Source organism: Peromyscus leucopus, chromosome 5 (assembly GCF_004664715.2).
Source record: "Peromyscus leucopus breed LL Stock chromosome 5, UCI_PerLeu_2.1, whole genome shotgun sequence".
Lineage (NCBI taxonomy): Eukaryota > Metazoa > Chordata > Mammalia > Rodentia > Cricetidae > Peromyscus > Peromyscus leucopus.
In genome coordinates, this window is record NC_051067.1 from 30,103,573 (window position 1) to 30,118,381 (window position 14,809).

At 48.1% G+C, this 14,809-nt stretch overlaps 2 protein-coding genes across 4 annotated transcripts in view; one reads left to right on the top strand and one right to left on the bottom strand.

Annotated features, from left to right (window-relative positions):
* Positions 1-3,776: 3,776 nt before the first annotated feature.
* LOC114701310 (tubulin beta-2A chain) lies at positions 3,777-7,558 on the top strand. The gene is made up of 4 exons (XM_028881399.2): positions 3,777-3,929; positions 5,145-5,253; positions 5,548-5,658; positions 6,308-7,558. The coding sequence occupies exons 1-4, from the start codon at positions 3,873-3,875 to the stop codon at positions 7,366-7,368; spliced, it is 1,338 nt and encodes a 445-aa protein (XP_028737232.1). The 5' UTR covers positions 3,777-3,872; the 3' UTR covers positions 7,369-7,558.
* Positions 7,559-7,702: 144 nt separating this feature from the next.
* Bphl (biphenyl hydrolase like) overlaps positions 7,703-14,809 on the bottom strand; it is a 31,742-nt gene continuing 24,635 nt past the window's right edge. Inside the window, exon 7 of one of the 3 annotated variants that reach the window (XM_028881410.2) lies at positions 7,703-8,132. In XM_028881410.2, the coding sequence (XP_028737243.1) occupies positions 8,045-8,132 (88 nt within the window). In that variant the 3' untranslated portion in view covers positions 7,703-8,044. Of the gene's footprint in view, positions 8,133-8,415; positions 8,843-10,617; positions 11,242-14,809 lie in introns of those variants that run through there. The other 2 variants (XM_037205829.1, XM_037205830.1) reach the window with 2 other exon arrangements.

Consider the following 14,809-nt stretch of genomic DNA (forward strand, 5'->3'; position numbering starts at 1 on the left):
GGGAGCTTGACAGCAGCTGAGGGAAGTTTGCATGGGTCTGGGACTTTGTAACATTGTATCTGATTTAAGTCAAGGAATAAGAAGATAGCGTTTGTTCTTGATCACAAAGGCAAACGTTAACATTATGGTCAGAAGGAACAACAACACCTCCACCCACAAGTGGAGGAAAAAGGAAGCTACTACCATAGTGAGCAGGGTGGTGGAACATACCTTTAATCCCAACACTTGGGGGCAGAGGTAGACCTCGATCTCTATGAGTTCTAGGCCAGCCTGGTCTACAAAGTGAGTTCCAGGACAGCCAGGGCTACACAGAGAAAAAATAAACAAACAAACAACCTCCCGAACAAACAAACAAATCAATAGTGAAATACATACTGCACATCTAGAGATGAGTGGATACACCAGACCTCTTAATACTTTCTAAATTTTAAAATAAAAATGATTTTGTGTGTGGGCACATGTGCCCAAGTACATGCACATGCACATGGAAACCAAAGGACAACTTTTTGTGAAGTCACTTCTCTCTGTCCACCTTCATGGGGGCTCTGGAGATAGAACTCAGTGGCCAGGCTTGTACAGCAAATATCTCTACTTATGAGCTATTTGCCAGCTCTAAATTTTTAAATTTTATAGCCAAGAAGCATGTCCATAACAAATATTTGTGGAATTAGAGCTTAAGATGAGTTCAGCCTCTGTCCAGGAGGAGACTCTTCCATCTACAAAGGAGATTTATACTTGTAAAAAGTACCTGACACATCCTTGAAGGTGGTTGGAAACTATCACTACACATTTACTCTAAATTACTGTTATCTGATGCAAAATCAATAGATTTGGTTGGGGCTAATGCTGAAACTAATATTTTCAAAATTTTAGGTCCCTTATAAGTGGGCTGACAAATCTGTCTCAAGTATGTCTGTCACCTACAGAAGGAGCATCAGTCAAGGTTGCAACTAACATACACCCACAGAACACTGTTCCCCAAAGCTTTCTCACTGGGACCCTTCATGGTGGAGCCTGGTGAAGGCCAGAAGGGAAACTGGGCAGAACGAGAGAAGGGTAAGACCTGAATCCATGCTCAGCCATCCACCCTCTCGTCTCAATTTTTGTCATTGCTACTCTGTAATGCCTTCAGGGCAGGGATGATGCTGGTGACATCAGGTCTAAAGCAGGAAATGGCCTACAATTGGAGGACACTGTTGTCCCTTACCATACATGACCTGCCCAATAGCCAGCAGAACTGCCCTTTTAAATGAGAAAAACAAAAGGAGGGCTAATTGTTTTCCACAAAGCTCTTCAGAGACCTGTTTGAGAGCAGGGAGAATTACTTGGCTCATTTCCTCCTGTCATGCGCTCTGAGCACCACAAAGCAGCCATGCCTTGTGATATGATAGTGGGATGGAGTTTGGATAGTCATACTGGAGAGAGCGAGACAGAGGAAAGCAAACAGCCCTCAGATGAGTCACTCCGGGCAGGGCAGGCATTGTTTAAAATCTCTGTTTCCCTGACTATACACTAATAGACATCAGGGCTGGGCGCCCGATGGCGGAAGCAGGCTGCCTCCAGATAATGCCCAAAGCAGATGGTCTTCAGGAGCCTGTTCCTGCCCTGAGCAACACAGTCACTGTTCACCTACTTCCAGGCTACTCAGTGTCCAGAGCACACTGAGTGCTGCTTGTCTCTCAGCACAGTATTTCTACCCAGTGAGGTAGGCTCAAAGGGGAAATGCTGGAGGACTCAGAGAAGAAACAGTAGAAAAGCCGCACTCCCTGAGGTGACCTAGTTTATGTCTGCTAGGGGAACCTCACATCCCAGGGTCATCCCTTCAGAGTCATATCCTCTGCTCCTCTTGGCCTTAAACTTCTACCATGAACAAAGCAACACAGGCCAATGGGCAACTCTCTCCAGGAAAACTTTGTAAAATGCCATAACCAGTGACATTCTCCAAAGCAGGGCCTTTTCTGCAGAGGGTCTGGAAGGTTCTAGCTAAAAGAAAGAGCCAAGAAATGGAACTGAAGGCAGAATGGGGAAGAGATGGAGGCCAAGCCTTGTCCCTGAGTATCAGCTGGATAACCTGCCAGTGGGGACCCAACAGCTGACAGGTTATCCAGCTGATACTCAGTGGTGGTGGGTGGGAGAGAGAAGAACATTTAGGACATCCATTCCCATCTGAGGAGGTACCAGCACTGCCTGCCTGCTAGGATGGAGGAGCCTGGAAGGCTGGTTCCCTGAAGCAGAGCCCATGAATATGGGACTTAGCCCGGGCTAATTCGTGAGTGACTGGCTTGTGGCTTCCACCTCGGCGAATGACCCAATATTAATATGGCAAGCAGGATCTACCTTTACAACAGCATCACCTTGGACTTTATGGAAGCATCTTTGCTTTATAAACGCAGCCTGCTTTCATATATACCTTCTCATTTCCTGCTCACAAAGCCAGCTCCAAGGCACCTATAATTATTTGATGTTTGAAGAAACTGGCTCCCAAGAGGAAAAGGTGGAGGCTCCTGTTTACCTGTCCACTGTTCCAAACCCAACGAAGAATAGCTCCTGTCGGTCCAGCCCTCACACTAAACCTTTGAAACTCACCCAGGGTTTCTGCTGATAGGAAGAATGCAGGTTCCTTGGCTTTCTGGCTTTGTAGCTGTAAACCTTGCTTTTCTGACAGACGGAATCAGGGTAATTATGATGCGTGCTATAGAGCAGCACTAACCAAGAGAAATGTAACGTGAGACCTGAATGTGGACCGCACCAGTATTTTTTATTTTCCTGGCTATCATATTTTTATACGTGTGAATCATTTAAAAAATATTTCAAACCCTGTATCCAAACATGAACATCGTGACCTGTTATCAGTGGAGTTCTTTGGCTAATTTACTAAGCCCATGGAAACCATTGTGTTTCTCATACAGCAACATCTCAACTCAGGAAGGGACCCTGTGTTTCAAGAGCTCAGTAGCCACCTGTGGCTAACAGCAACCAAAATTACCTCGCAGGTGGCCTAAGGTTTGGAAGGAGTACACTTGACCTCAGTGCTATATTAGACTCACCCTTTCCTCTTCCTCGCTCTCTTGCTCATGTGCACGCATGGAGAAATTTCGACATTTAAGAAGAGACTTTGAGGACTCAAGAGTTCAGAGCAGATATATGACAAATCTGGTTCCGAGCACTTTTCCTCCCCCAGCCCAGCAATCGACCTAGAGCACATTCTCTACAGAGAATCTACAGAGCACATTCTCTCTGTCCTTGAAAAAGCAGCCCAGCACCTCTCGGAACATCCCCTCTTCCTCCCAAGCGGTACCCAGCCTGCAGTTTAACGCCCCTCAGTTGCCACCCAGACTTGAAAGAGATGGGGAGGGAGTTCGGTCATCAGCCCAAGATGCACCTGCCCCTGCTCAGATTGACATCTAGTGAAGTATGCATTTTCAGTTTTGGGCTCCAACTCCAAGAGCGAGGCGACTCCTGTCCTGCTACTGGGGAGGCGGGACCCCAATCTCTAGTCCCTGAGTGGTGGGGAGTGGGCGAGATGGGAGAGGAACCACAGTGTGACCCAAAGGTTTCGCCAGTGGCGGAGCAGCTCAGGTGGACGCTGAGGGGAAGCCAGCAGGATCGGCCAAGGGAGGCAGTAGCGCTAGGACGCTGGATGCAGGGCGAGCACCCCTGCACCTCGCACCGCGCCCCGGCTCCCTCTCGCGGTGCCGCAGTCCCTGCCGCTCCGCCCCTCGGCCCTGCCCCCATAACGTCAGCGCGGCCGGGCGGGTCCCCGGGTATAAAAGGCTGAGCTGGGGGAGGGCGACAAGTCTTTGCGCTCCCCAGCCCTCTGTCTACGCACTGCTCCGAGGGCCAGCGCCTCCACCCCTTCTGCAGCCAGCACCATGCGCGAGATCGTGCACATCCAGGCGGGCCAGTGCGGCAACCAGATCGGCGCTAAGGTGGGCGCGCCCCTGGGGAGGGAGTGGGTGGGGTCGTCCGCTCGGGCGGGGGTCCCAAGGTTGTGAGCCGGGGGCTTAGTCGAGCCTAGGGAAGCCAGAGGAGCCCGGGCCAGTGACGCATTCTGCCGCTGGCTACTGGGCGGGCCAGGTCCTGAAAGCCGTTCAACCTGCCACGATGAGCGTGACAGGGTGTCTTAAATCAGGGTCCACTACATTGCTTTGGGACACAACCCTTCTGCGGGATGCAGATGACATTCCTCTGGGTTTTTTCGTCTCTGAAATTTGGGTCGGGGGGTCACTGTCATACGTGTTGAGAACCTCGTGTCAAATGTAATTTGTATATATTTTTTTGTCTGTCATATGAATGAAAAAAATGCAGTGTCATTGGGTTGACAGACGTTACAGAGGCGTCTCTTTGGGCCAACAGACGAGGGTGTTAGACGAATTCCCTTACAAGTGCTCCTCTAGACTTTACATAAAATGCACTGGTCGTCTTTCTCGTCTGTGAGACAGCAGGTGACTGCACAGAATTGGGGCTGTGAGACCCGACTGCAGCCTGGAGGCAGCAGTGGGCATTCGACATGGGTGTGGGCGGGCGCCTGTACAAGGACGTGGTCTCTTTCAACACCGCCATATTGCCCACCCAACCTCCCCACCCCCTTTCCTGCTGCCAAGTCACAATGGAGGCTGTATGCTCAGGATGGCCAGCTTTTTCCAGGGCTGTCAGGCGCCCTGGTAGGATTGCGCTGCCCATCCCAAACATTCCTAGCCCGAGGTTAATACCCGAAAGCCAATATGTAGGTCAGTCAGGTGTATAAAACTGGGCTGTTGAAAGCTGCCATGAAGTCTGTGCCAGCAGTCATTGATCCCATGAGGCGCAGGGGGCGGGGCACCTGATCTTCCCTTCTGCCCTTTCCCATCCATCAGCCTGTATGTAGTAACATTCAACCCTGTCTGGAGTGAGAGAATTGCTGCCGCTGCAGTTCTGGCAGGGGATCTGCTGTGCCCACTTCCTTCTCCAGGCTCCTCCCAGCCCTGCATCTCTGGTCATAATATGGCCGATGCACTCACTGCGCATTTCCAAGACCCTCTGCGGCAGCTGCTGCCCAAACACACAGGGGCCAGCAGCTCCCTAGGCTCTTGCCTGCTGTCTGACCAAGGCCTTTCTGGGTGGCAGTTAGCATCCTAAGCATGATGTGATTCTCTGCATTTCAGTTTTGGGAGGTGATAAGCGATGAACATGGCATCGACCCCACTGGCAGTTACCATGGTGACAGCGACTTGCAGCTGGAGAGAATCAATGTGTACTACAATGAAGCTGCTGGTAAGGGTTTGGATGTCAGCCTTGCTTTCCATGCTGTGGCAGAGGAAGTGGCCTAGGAGCATGCAAACAACAAGGAAATGCTTTCTGCATCTCATTGAAAATGCCAACTGCAAAAATTAAATAAATAAATAAAATAAATAAAAGCACTTTATAGCTCCTGAAGATTTCTGCATGCTTTATGTCTCCATTTTCTTTTTCTTCCTTTGTCTCAATGCTGGGATTTCTGTAATGAATTATGCAGCTACATCTATCTCCTTGCCAAGCCCAGTTGTAAGTCAGCTCTTGTCCCCACAGGCAACAAATACGTACCTCGGGCCATCTTGGTGGACCTGGAGCCAGGCACCATGGACTCAGTGAGGTCAGGACCCTTTGGCCAGATCTTCAGGCCAGACAACTTTGTTTTTGGTAAGTCGTCATGCTCCATGGGAGCTGGCCAAATGACTCACCCCTTCCCAGCAGCCATGGGCTTTATAGTTGTGTGTGCAGTGCCCAGCTGAGCCTGTGTCCACAGACCACAAGTCCTGACCTCACCTATGCAGCTGACAATATCATGTCTGTTCACTCCTGACAGCTCAGAGGAGAGTGTGGGCCTGTAGGGGCTGTTAAAGGCCTCCATGAGGAGAGGCCTCTAGGGGGAGGGGTGGAGAGGATGAAAGTCTTCAAAGAGGGCATCACAGGCTGCAGGTGATTTCAAAGGACCAGTGATGCCAGGTAACCACTTCAGTGACCAAGGTGTAGGCCAAATGCTTAGATCTGCCTTGCACTGACTCTTTAATTATACATAATTAAGAGTATCTACAGAATGTTCCCTATGTTTAATTTTAGAAGCTACTGAGTATTGTTAAAATGTGTCCTCTTCAACTTGATTCTTACTTTATTATGATTCCCCAGGGTTTTTTAGGTCCTTGATACATTGACAATATTTCCTTCCCATAATACAGTGTATACCAAAGACTACTAAAGATATTCTAAGGCCAGTTTTTCCTTTTCTTCATAGTCCAATGACATCACCAATGACTTCCTAAGTGTCTAATATTCTCTTTCTCTCTTGCAGGCCAGAGTGGTGCAGGAAATAACTGGGCCAAGGGCCACTACACAGAGGGTGCTGAGCTGGTGGACTCCGTCCTGGATGTAGTGAGGAAGGAGTCTGAAAGCTGTGACTGTCTCCAGGGCTTCCAGCTGACCCACTCACTGGGGGGAGGCACTGGCTCAGGCATGGGGACCCTGCTCATCAGCAAGATCCGGGAGGAGTACCCAGACCGCATCATGAACACCTTCAGTGTCATGCCCTCACCCAAGGTCTCTGACACTGTGGTGGAGCCCTATAATGCCACCCTCTCCGTCCACCAGCTGGTAGAGAACACAGATGAAACCTATTCCATTGACAACGAGGCCCTGTATGACATCTGCTTCCGCACCCTGAAGCTGACCACACCCACATATGGCGACCTCAACCACCTGGTGTCAGCCACCATGAGTGGGGTGACCACCTGCCTGCGCTTCCCAGGCCAGCTGAATGCAGACCTGCGCAAGCTGGCTGTGAACATGGTGCCCTTCCCACGCCTGCACTTCTTCATGCCAGGCTTTGCACCTCTGACCAGCAGGGGCAGCCAGCAGTACAGAGCCCTGACAGTGCCTGAGCTCACTCAGCAGATGTTCGACTCCAAGAATATGATGGCCGCCTGTGACCCGCGCCATGGCCGCTACCTGACCGTGGCCGCCATCTTCCGGGGCCGCATGTCCATGAAGGAGGTGGATGAGCAGATGCTCAACGTGCAGAACAAGAACAGCAGCTACTTCGTGGAGTGGATCCCCAACAACGTGAAGACGGCCGTGTGTGACATCCCTCCCCGAGGCCTCAAGATGTCAGCCACCTTCATTGGCAACAGCACCGCCATCCAGGAGCTGTTTAAGCGCATCTCGGAGCAGTTCACTGCCATGTTCCGGCGCAAGGCCTTCCTGCACTGGTACACGGGTGAAGGCATGGACGAGATGGAGTTCACTGAGGCAGAGAGCAACATGAATGACCTGGTGTCTGAATACCAGCAGTACCAGGATGCCACGGCTGATGAGCAGGGCGAGTTTGAGGAGGAGGAGGGCGAGGATGAGGCTTGAGAACTTCTCAGATACCTTGTGCACCCTTAGTGAACTTCTGTTGTCCTCCAGCATGGTCTTTCTACTTGTAAATTATGGTGCTCAGTTTGCCTCTGTCAGAAATTCACTGTTGACGTAATAGTGTGGACCTCCTTTCAAGATTTCAGTATTGTCTAAGATATCTATACTAATAAAAAGCATGTGTATAATACCCGTGGTCCTTTTTTCCTTGGCATTCTTTTTTTTTTTTTAATGGAAATACAAAGCTTCAGGGGATAATACTGTGGGACTTTTGCTTAATGTTTAATTGTTAGCATTCCAGATATCCTATGAATAAAGGACTAAGACAAACCCATCTTTTGAGTAAATGTGAATACTATTAAGTTTTCACATAAAATTTATTTGAAAATAAATTATGGTAAGAATTTATTTTTATGACAATGATAGAAACTCATAATTTAATGTTAAAAATGTCAATACTCATTTTTTTTTTTTTGCAGCAATTAAAACTATAACCTGATTTGGGTATGCTATTTTTCCTGCTTGCATGGAGTCACATCATGGGGAGTATAGAAAGCCTGGCAGGTGTGTGAACTGAGGAGAAAGGCAAGGAAGGCATTCTGGAGCATCCTGGTAACAGACAAGGACATGATCCTTTAGTACAGCATCACCCAGAAACCAAAGGCTTCTTGTAATTTCATTGCAGGAAGTCTTCTGCCAACTTGTTGAATTCATTTGCAAATCGTAAATGCAGGTTGTGCTTGCCTTCTGGCATTAGGTGCAACCTAGGAGACAAACCCAGCTTTGGATCAGTTGTACATATTTAAAATGCTTCCATCTCGTCAACACTTGATGAGAATCTTTCAGAACTATATCAACTTCCCATGAATGTGAATGTCAGGGTGAACTCCTTAAGGGAATTCTGACCACCCCAAAAATAGACCATACAGCCATCACTGACCAGTGACAATATGTTTGGGATTGCATCAGGTAACAAACATGGTTTGACTCTAAAACGGTGGAGAAGGTCACCTGGTAATTACTTTAAAAATCCATTTTTAACAAATGTGTTTTTAAATTGGGGAAATGATTTTATTGGAGAAATGATTACAAAAATAACAGGGATGATAGTGACTGACTGCAATCCTAACTCTTAAAAGGAAAGATGACAAAAATGAGAAATGGTCAGAATTCACTGAGTTGCACAGGTAAGGTTTTTTGTTTTTTGTTTTTTTGGTATCTGCATAGCAGGCAAGCCTAAGAGGAATTCTTAGCCAGCAGCAGCCTCCATGCGAGGTTCCAAGCCATCCTGTCATGTTCAGACTGTAGAGCATGTAAGCCCGACTACAGTCAGCAGACGGATGGAAAAATGCCTCAGGAATTTGGGGTGGGTGACGGGGTTCATCTGCAGCCATGTGTGCAGAGCTACTTCAGCAGCTGTCACATCGTGTCTTTGGTGGACCCCTCTGTCCTGGAAAGGCTTCTTGCATTTAATCTGATGTGGGTCAAAGAGGAGACTGATTTGCAATGTAAAAAATACAATTAAAAAATATTATCTATTAGCTTCTAAAGTGAAGAGGTAGAGTTTAAACAGAGCTTTTAGGAGGCAAGCTCAAGTTCAAGCCATGCTGTCTACCGTGACAACTGGGTGTCAGAAGAGCTAGACTGGAGCAAAACTCCAATGATGCATTCTGTGCTTCTCTGGTCTTTCAGCAGCAGTACTGATGATGGCTCTTAGCAATTCAGCAGGCAATTGGGAGGACTCTGGGGGAAGGCAGCCACCCTCAGAGGACGCGGGGCCTCCTGCGGCTCAGCTATGCCAATGGGATGGCCGGGGTGGGAGGACCAGGACGATCAAGTGAAAAGGAAATATATACTGAGGGTATCTTTCAGATGCAGCTGAAAGATTAATAATGCTATTAATAATAATAACCAGAATCTTTTACATTTAAAAGGGGCTTCTTAGAAGGGATGAGTTATACTAGTCCCAAGGATGACCCAGCTGCACACACAGGCATGGGCGGCAGGGATGCTCAAAGCTGCAGTTTTTAGGATACAGAAAAGACTGTTTCCCAGGATGCTGGGGTAACAGAAGGACAAGTGTAGGCCAAACTACAACTATTTATCTGAATTAAGCTGGGTTCAGAGGCCAAGAAACCCTGACCTAACCATCCTGAAGTACATCTAGAGATAACCAACTCAGCTGTCATCTGTTCCGCCCTGTTTCTACAATTTGCCTGTTCCCAAGAAGGACAGGAAGAGGCCAGCTGTGAAACCCCCCCCCCCACCACCACCACACACACACACTTTCTTTTAGCTATACGGTGAAGCCTAAAGCTTTTCAACAATATCTCTAGATCTTGGGAAAACAAACATGAGATTCTTTATATTAAAAATATGAGAGAACTACTCTAGATGCCAGGTGGGTGCTTTAGTGGATGCTTGGATGGATAATGGGTGGGTGAATGAGTGGATGGGTAGGTGGATGGATAAATGGATGGATGGATGAATAGTCTGATGAAAGTATGGAGAAAATTGTTCTCCTTGATGCCTTTCCAAGTTCTTAGTGTAAATCCTCCCTTCACTCTCTGGGGAACCTGCTGTGAATTCTCATGGGAACAGGACCAGAACAGCCAGGCATAAACACTTGGCCAGGCAGCCAGCCGCTCTGCTGCTGACCCAGTTCTTACCAGACAACAAAAGGGTGCACATGCCTCAATGAGTGGCTTTCAAACAATCACGTTCTCCAGGAAAATCAGTAGGAAAGCTTAGCACTAAATGCATGTCTCAGATGGCCGTGATGTGGTGATACTTTGTTGTACTCTAATAAAGCTTGCCTGAAGATCAGAGGACAGAACTAGCCACAGAATTAGCTATAGAGGTCAGGCAGTGGTGGCACACACCCTTAATCCTAGCACTCTGGAGGCAGAGATCTATCTGGATCTCTGTGAGTTCAAGGCCACCCTAGACTACATGAGATTAATCCATTCTAAAAGAAACAGAGCCAGGCAGTGGTGACACACACCTTTAATCCCAGCACTTGAGATCTCATGCCTTTGCTACCAGTATTTAGGAAATACACGTGCCATTAATCCCAGCACTAGGAAGGCTGAGATGGAAAGTGAGATGGCTGGGCAGAGAAAAGCATATAAGGCTTGATAAGACAGGAACTAGAGGCCCTTTTGGCTGAGGACTCAGAGGCATTGACTCAGAGGACTCATGGAGTTGGCGAGGTGAGAAGTGGCTGTGGCTTGTTCCTTTGTCTCTCTGGTCTTTTAGCATTTACCCTAATATCTGGCTCTGGGTTTTTATTATAAGACCATTTAGGATTCATGCAACATCGTGAAGGAGCCCTATCGGTTTAAAGTTCCTATTTGCAGGGGAGGAGTCCTATAGCACGAGGCATCTTTGGAAAGTCTAGATCTCTTAGGAAGAGGCTGTGAAATTTGGTATAAACCCAGTGGTCATCTCAGCTCTGCTGATCCAGCCCCTCTCAGTCATGGTGGCATGAGACACTGATCTCACTGGCACCATTTTGTCTCCAGTCTCACTATTTTCAGCTTTCAAATGAAGCTGTGAGAGCTGTCCACTAGTGACAAGGCCATAATGAATGTGCTCTCGCATCTTTACTCTGAATGAATGTGACAAGATCCTCAATATGTTCTGAACCAATAAGTCGGCCAGGAGGACCGTATGCATCTCTGCTTTCTCGGGAAACCAAAAGAGCAGCTGATTCTTTGTGAGGGGCTCTTGTCCATCATGAAACGGGACAGCAACAGGCTACTCAGACCTTTTCCTCATCCTTCAATGGCAGACCTCCGAAGCCATGCAAACCTGGTGGCCCATAACAGAAACGGAATGTCTTCTTTTATTGATCATGCTTTTGAGAAAGTCCTAAGGAAAAGGCAAAGATGTGAGAACTACAAACTTCTTCCTCTAGTGAAGCTAGAAGGCACCGCGCCCCAGACATTATCCTACTAGACGTTCGGGGGCTGGGGGCAGACATCTCAAGGGGAGGCTTCTTTTCCTAAATCTTATAATCATGTCTCGCTCGTGGCAAAGAAATTAAATCATTGTGGTGTGGGGGGTGGGGGGGCACACCCCCCTGGAGCACTTCCACCAGCTCTGGTGTGTGGAGGACAAGGCTTTCCCAAACCTGCGGAGACACCAGGGATCCAGCTGGGGCCCACCAACTGCAGTGAGAGATGGACATAAACTGAGGGGGTCATCAGTGGGTGAAGGGCTTTATGGAGGCAGCAGGGCCTCAGCACCAGCAGTTACACCCTCACCCAGAGCCACTGGAGAACAGGGTAGTAATGGTACCCCTGAGATTATCATGGGGACCAAAAGAAAGGATGCATCCACATGCACCAGTCTGTAGGCATTCCATTGGTGTCTGCTATCGGTAAGTCCTTAGGAAGGTTCTAACTAAGCACAGCAAATTAATGAATATTCTGACTCAAGAAGCACAATTTATTGGTTGACATAAAATCTCCAATTGGAAGAATTTTTTTTCTCTTAAGAAAAGTTTTACAAAAAAAAAAAAAATGTTTAAGATTTGCCTGGAAAGGGTCAGACTCTGCTCGTTTTGAATGGAAAAGGCCTCAGCCTAGTAAGCGCTAGTGACCTCTGTTTGGAGCTAGCCCTGTGGCCACAGGGGAGCCTAGCTGACTGCTCTCCTCTGCTAAGCTTCTCCAGGAGAGGAATCTCCTGGGCATGAAGGTGGTAGCTCCCAACAAGATGTGGTATAAAAGTACAGGCCGCAGTGGGTGCCGTCCATCAGCCTCTCCCTCCCCAGGCCCTTGGTCTTGCTATATGACTGAGAAAAGGAACTCAGTTGCTATTGTGAACCGATTCCACCTTCAAGTTCCAATTCACACTGCTCCAGCAGGCCAAGATATTTTACACTGGTGGCTAGACTTGCTGAGCCAAGGAAGCCCCAGAAAGAGGCCTTCCCTCCCTTCAGTGACCCAGACAAGAACACAGTATATACTAGCCACCACTACCTAGATGACCATTCCTGCCCCTTTCCTTCACTCTGTTAACATATTCTCCAGGAAAGCCACCCAAGCCAAGAACCCTGTGAAGGGGAGCATGTGCCTGTCAAGCCTTCCCCACAGACATGGTTAATTTCACATATCAGTTTGACTGGATCTCAGGGTGCCCAGATATTTGATCAGAAAATATTGCAGCTATTCTTGAGTGTGTTTGGGAATAACATTAAGACCTGAATCCATAGGCTGAGCAAGGTAATCGCCCTCCCTAATGTGAGTAGAGCTGGTTTAATCTGTTAAAAGTCAGGTTGAGACATTATTACCTTGCACCTACAATTTACGTACCAGAAAACAAGCTAGGGATGTCACTTGCAATGCTCAAGGGTGCACAAATAGCCCTCCAGTGCTCTTAATCCCAGGCCACAAATGCCACTCAGCATCCTTTCATTTCCAGACAAGACTCCCTTGGCTTTTCCTCTTGGTTGACACAAACCTGCAATGTCGCTCTGCACACACTGACTTTACCCCGTTCTCTCCCACTTGCCTGGCTCCCAAGCCTGACTCACCACGCAGCCGGGCCACTACAGACTCTGCCCTCTGGGTGCTTTCTGCTCCTGTCTGTACATCTGCCTTGTGCCTTTGCCCTTCCTTCCTCCTCCCTCCCCCGACATGCACAGAGCCGGTAAGATGTGTTAGGTTATATCCTGAGAGAGGTATTCTTTAGGATAAAAATGAAATCACATGCTGAGAGCTGTTTTAAAAGGTATGAACACGGAGCCATGTGACCATGGGGTAAGGAGGCTTCCCTGAGCGGGAGATACTGAGCCATGACCTGAAATGCAGACTCCAGCTTCTGTTAATTCCTGAGATCTGAAGCCTTCTCAAAAACACTTGCATGGACTGAACTGCTCTCCTAACCCCAATCCCATGCTGGAATCTCAGCATCTTTAAAGAAGTGACTTAGTTCAAAATGTGATCATATCCTGATCCATTATGACCAGTGTCCGTATAAGGAAAGCCAGTTGGCTCACAGGATCAGAGAAAAGACTGCCTATGAGCTGGGGAGAGAGGGCTCGGAAGAGACTTGCTCTGTCGACATCTCTAGAACTGAGAGAAGATGGATGTTTGTGTTGTAATGGAGTGATGTCTTCATTACGCTACCACATGTTGACAATCTTGAGGCTGAGGGTGTTGCTTAGAGGCAGAATGCATATTTAGCATGTGTGGAGGCCCTGGCCTCACCCTCAGCAATGCAGAAAAAAATTAATGAAATACTCTAAATAAAAATGCACCTAATGGATCTATATCGCCAAACACTACATCTTAGCCTTACCCACCTTGAATACGTTCAGAACACTTACAGCCTACAGTTGTGCAAAATCATGTCCAGTGCCAGGGACCCTGAGTTACAGTAAAGTGTTGAGAAGGTCATGTCGTTTAGTGAACTCTGAACTGAACATGGAGAGCGGATGGTTGCATGGGGGATGCTCTGGCATTACTGCAGAGTTGAAAGCCTTTCTTAGAAGACAGCCAAGGCAGGAACTCTCTAACTTTGTTGTGGTAGTCAAGCTAGCTGGGCCACAGCACAGTGGCTTGACCCAGCTGTGAAGTCACAGCCTCTCCAGGCAGCCTAGCTCTGTTGCCGCCCAGAGCCTCTTCACACCAGCTCTGGAGTACGATGGGTACCAATTACCGCTCGGCAAGATTTCTCGGATGGCTGCTGGGGCTGCTGTATGCTTTGTAATGGGGAACGCCCACCCGGAGGCTGGCAGACAAGCCAGGCGAGAAGTCCTTCAGCCAGGAAGGAGGCCTGGCTACACGGGAGCCCTGAAACTACGATCGGGCCCGAGGACTCCAAAGACAGGGTCTGTTCACCTTACTGCTGCAGTCAGAACAGCTCTGACTATGGGTTTTATCCAAGAATTTCGGTGGGGGAAATGCAGCTGCCTAAAACTAAAAAGTTCAAACAAAGGCCTCCTTGCTTTTAAGAGACTATAATTCCTCTCCTATGAAGAGAGAAAAGAGAAGGGAAGGAGACAGATTAACAAAGCTGGAGGCTGGTCTCCTTCCAAGGAGGTAAAAGCAGCATGGTGTGACTCATATACAGTAAGTGCTTCTTGGCAAAATCCTGTGAGGACACACTACGCCTTTAAGTGTGGTTAAAGATGTGCCTGGCAAGGTGTGCAGCTGTCCTGCCTCAGAGGGCCTGGTGCAGATGCACAGCAGGGATTTGCAGCTCTAGGAATCCAGTTTCCTTCTGGGGGCTCCCAGAGAAGCCAGCCATGGTCTTGTAGGTACCCAACCAACATACAGTGCTCTTTTAGCAAAAGGAGTGGGAAACACAGACCGGTTTTAGAGAACTGTTGCTAATAACATTTTACCTCCAACCCATAAGTTCCAATGAATACTGTTATGAGAAAATGATTTCCGCCAAATGTACAGGAAGGGCACATTTTCCTCCAATATTG